The following is a 5,287-nucleotide window of genomic DNA, read 5'->3' as shown; positions in this document are numbered from 1 at the left end:
ATATATATATATATAACAGGCTTCTTTCAGTTTCCGTCAACCAAATCCACTCTCAAGGCTTTGATTGGCGCAAGGCTATATTAAAAGACACTTGCCCAAGGTACCACACAGTGGGATTGAACACATGGCCATGTGCTTGGGGAGCAAGCTTCTTACCACACAACCATGCCTGCACCATTAAAATAGAATTTATCTAAGAGCCAGAGTAGCTTAACTCTTTAGAATTCAGATTACTCTGTCAAATGTAATGCTTATTTATTCACACTGTTCTGAATTACCAATGCATTGTCTCATATCTCTTAGATTTTAGTGATGTGATTATTTATTTTTAGAATGACATTATAGGGTAGGTATGAGGAGCTGGATATGGTCTGTTTAAATATGAAACAAGTAGAATATTTTTTCATTTACATATGGCTGGTTTAAATACTAAACGGTTATTCAAATGCAATTTATCTCAGTAAGCTGTACTAGCCACCACTAGATATTTATTTATGGCTACACAAATTAGTCATCTAACACAGTTTGGTCTGTTTGTCAATTCTCTATGAATTAAATTACCCATCATGATGTATTTATTTGTAACTAAATAAACTAGTCTTTCCACAGTTTGGTCATAGATCCATCATATTACAAATCATGGATTCTCACAGCAGCAAAATTGTATCAAGTTAACCAGTCAGATTGGCTTCAAATTTTGGCAGAAGGCCAGAACAGAAATAAAAGGTTGGGCTAAGTTGATTAAATCAATGCCAGTGCTCAACTGGTACTTATTTTGTCAACCCTGAAAGGATGAAAGGTAAAGTCAACCTCAGAGGAATTTGAACTCAGATGGACGAAATGCCACTAAGCATTTTGCCCGGCATGCTAACAGTTCTGCCAGCTTGCACCTTAAAGCTAACCAGTCATATTAGCCATACAAAAACACGGGTATAACAAAAGCTAATACACATAGGTGCAGGAGTGGCTACGTGGTAAGTAGCTTGCTTACCAACCACATGGTTCCGGGTTCAGTCCCACTGCGTGGCACCTTGGGCAAGTGTCTTCTGCTATATTCTGCTATAGTATCGAGCCAACCAAAGCCTTGTTAGTGGATTTGGTAGACGGAAACTGAAAGAAACCTGTCGTATATATGTATATATGTATGTGTGTGTGTATGTTTGTGTGTCTGTGTTTGTCCCCCAGCATTGTTTGACAACCGATGGTGGGGTGTTTACGTCCCCATAACTTAGCAGTTCAGCAAAAGAGACCGATAGAATAAGTACTAGGCTTACAAAGAATAAGTCCTGGGGTCGATTTGCACGACTAAAGGTGGTGCTCCAGCATGGCCGCAGTCAAATGACTGAAAAAAGTAAAGAGTATGAACCAACAAAGGAACCTATGTCCAGCCTTAAACTGCTAGAAATTGCAGCTAATGTGTTAAGTAAAGATACAATATAATCTCTGATAGAAAAACAATGTGGAACATCTATGAAGAGAACATCTTTTGGTCACAGGTTTGAAGGATCAAGTTTCATGTGACACTAGACAACAACAATAACAAAAGCAGCAATTAGTGCCATTCACAGCCACTGTCAATACAGCGTAAATTATTTATAAAGAATGGTAATGGTATATGTCTTACCTGGGGATGTATTTCTGCCACTTTTATGCTTAGCTCCCTTCCATACTTCTTCATAGAGAGGTTCAGACTGAAAAAGAAAGAGACATTGGTCTGTCGTTATTAAAGTACTTGTCTCATGAAATATGTATATCTGTGAAGGTTAGTCTAAGGAAATGATCAAGCTATGTTCATTGCAATTTCAAGACAGTAATTTTACCTGTGCATTTAGTGTTACACAAAGATATATCTTGTAAATATATATATATATATATATATATATATATATGCAACAACATATGTAAACAAACTTTTTGTTTTTGGTTTTGGAAGCATTGAATGTGTACTGTATTATACAGACAAAAAGGTAATATTTCGAAAACAATATAGACGTGAAAACAGCAGAAAGATTGGGTATTTTACACTTATATGATGGAAAATGTTGTCAGCAGACACCCATGCGACTTGATCACAAATGTCCGATGAACAGAAACGTGAAACTCTGAGAAACAGTTTTTTTGTAATGTTTTGGCAGTTTTGATAAAAAAGCATATTACACTACCTTTGGTATCTGAATACTATTGTGTCCACCTTGGTTTGCATTTATGTGCTTACTTGCATGTATATATATGTACTTGCATATATTTGCATGTATATATATATATATATATATATATATATATACATCCTACATCATCGTTTAACGTCCACTTTCCATGCTAGCATGGGTTGGACGATTTGACTGAGGACTGGTGAAACCAGATGGCTACACCACGCTCCAATCTGATTTGGCAGAGTTTCTACAGCTGGATGCCCTTCCTAACACCAACCACTCCGAGAGTGTAGTGGGTGCTTTTACTTTTAATTTGATATATATATATATATATATATATATATATATATATATATATATATATATATATATATACATATATATATATCAAATTAAATACACAATTGAAATAACTACTAATAGTTTCATGCTATTATGATACTTGAGGAGGCATATTTATAAACTACACCATGTATTTTAAAGCAATCTTTCAGGCTCTGTGTTCAGTTATAATAAAAACAATTTTACATTAATCTGATGGATTACTCTATACTTTGTTGAGTACAAATTTATAATTCTAAAGCAACAATGCTGTTGACAATGCAGTTCAATGTTTTGGCCAGCTAAGCTATCGTCTGGCTGAAACTTCGAAGTTGCTGTCAACAACATATCTTGTGTGTGTGTGTGTGTATGCACACATACATAGAAACACATTCATATAGATGTTTTTTGTATGTATAGCATCCCATAATATTATAGTTCAACATTTACTAATATATGTATATTATATTGGTTAAACAGAAATAGAATACAGACAGATAGGAAAGTATGGAATTAAATGAGGTGTAGAGAATAACAAGAATCGTTAGCACAGTTGAATGCACAGAGACATTGTTTAGAGATAAGAGTAGAAAAAAATGTTTGAAATTATGTGTATGGTAGATGTGGAAATTCACACACACACACACACACACACACACACACACACACACACACACACACACGCAAAGTTTGTATTGACAATAAGGAGAAAAGTGTACTCAATCATTGTGTAGAGTATATATTTCATATATCAAGAACACTGCAAAAGTTACTCAGAGCATCAAGAAACATAGAATATGTTCACAGAGTTCATATAGTCAAATTAATACAGCTAAAATTTTATCATTTTCAATATCATCATCATCATCATTATTATTACATTATATTATCACCTTAAAAGAATATTTTGCCAATGCTGAAGTCACAACAATAAAATTATATAAATAAGGTGTATATTCTCAACATTGTGTATTTGCTTACATTTCTGTTCTATGACTGTCATTACAAGTAGGGGTGGTGTTTTTATTTCTCCTGTCAAATTCTATGTTCACTTTACACCTTTGAAGTTATGTGAATTAAGAGATCACTTAATTGAGAAATAGGTAAGGGTTAGGGGATAGGAGAGGCTTCTGGCCATAAAACAATGTCTCACTAATATATTTGTCTAATTCTCACAAGTATGGAAAAATACATAGATATAGAAACAGTTGTTCCAAAAGTGAGATGTTTAATCAGTGCCTTCATGAGAGAAAATTTATGCTGCTGACATGGAATTCCTTGCTTGCTGACTAATAAACAGAAATCGTACATAAATTGCTGTTGTCCCTTTTCAGACACAAATGGAATTGGTCAAAGGGAGATAACTCCACCTTACCTAGAGGGGGTTTTCACATTGAAGATTTTGTTTTCAGGGATTCTTTTCACAACCCTGATTGATCAAGACTGTATTCTTACCTCCATTAGTAAAAACTCATCAAACCTTTTGACCGCTGGCCAGGAAATCTGATAAGTTGCCTATGTTGTTAACCACACAATAGATGTGAAACCAACAATAACTTTCTGACCGGCTATTACTAATGACTACATTAAATATATGTGTGTGTGTGTGTGTGTGTGTGTGTGTGTGTGTGTAAGTTTATGTGTTGTACAAGTTACCTAACTACAAATATTGAACCTTACAACTAGCCACTTAATCGTTTAAATAGACATCAAATATTTATAATTTTATGAACATAAAGATGAATGACAGCAATATAGAAGAAATGAGGTTGGATCAAAGTGAAATGATCAAATATGTTATAATAATAATAATGGATATATAATTTCAAAGATATTATTGGTTTGTTAACTTTCATTTAACAGCCAAATATAATTGACAGGGATAAATAATTGACAGACAAATGTATATAATTTCATCATCATCATTATAATCATGTTCAGCATCATTACAATTATCATTGTATTAATCATTGATTAGTTTACATTCCCCATGTGACCTAGTGGTTAGGATTTCTGGCCTTCACCAAGGTGACCTAGGTTCAATTCCTGGCTTGGGAATATAATTTCTATTGTCATGGGCATGGCTGCATGGTAAGAAGTTTGCTTTCCAGCCACATGGTTTTGGGTTCAGTACCACTGAATGGCACCTTATGACCAAAACCTTATGAGTGGATTTGATAGACAGAAACTGAAAAAAGCCTGTTGTGTACGCGTGTGGACATATTTATATTCTTTTACTTGTTTCAGCCATTTGACTGCAACCATGCAGAAGCACCACTGTAGAAAGCTTTTTAGTTGAAGAAATTGACCCTAGGACTTATTCTTTGTAAGCCTAATACTTATTCTATCAGTCTCTTTTGCCAAACCACTAAGCTACGGGGATGTAAACACACCAATATTGGTTATCAAGCAATAGTGGCAGGCAAACACAGACACAAGACACACACATTTATATTCATGCATATACACATATATATATATATTCTCTTTTTATTCTTTTTACTTGTTTCAGTCATTTGACTGCGGCCATGCTGGAGCACCGCCTTTAGTCGAGCAAATCAACCCCAGGACTTATTCTTTGTAAGCTTAGTACTTATTCTATCAGTCTCTTTTGCCGAACCGCTAAGTTACGGGGACATAAACACACCAGCATCAGTTGTCAAGCAACGCTGGAGGCACAAACACAGACACACAAACATATCATCATCATCATCATCATCGTTTAACGTCCGCTTTCCATGCTAGCATGGGTTGGACGATTTGACTGAGGACTGGTGAAACCGGATGGCAACACCAGGCTCCAGTCCGATTTG

The 5,287-nt window shown here is 35.0% G+C and overlaps 1 protein-coding gene across 1 annotated transcript in view; it reads right to left on the bottom strand.

The window, feature by feature from the left end:
* Nucleotides 1-5,287, bottom strand: part of LOC106873829 (pleckstrin homology domain-containing family H member 1) — a 949,845-nt gene that overhangs the window by 28,242 nt on the left and 916,316 nt on the right. Inside the window, exon 11 of the mRNA XM_052968478.1 lies at nucleotides 1,625-1,691. Within this exon, the coding sequence (XP_052824438.1) occupies nucleotides 1,625-1,691 (67 nt within the window). The remainder of the gene's footprint in view (nucleotides 1-1,624; nucleotides 1,692-5,287) is intronic.

This window comes from Octopus bimaculoides, chromosome 6 (assembly GCF_001194135.2).
Source record: "Octopus bimaculoides isolate UCB-OBI-ISO-001 chromosome 6, ASM119413v2, whole genome shotgun sequence".
NCBI classification, from domain to species: domain Eukaryota; kingdom Metazoa; phylum Mollusca; class Cephalopoda; order Octopoda; family Octopodidae; genus Octopus; species Octopus bimaculoides.
The sequence above is the reverse complement of the archived record's forward strand: the minus strand, read 5'-3'. Positions and strand labels throughout refer to the sequence as shown.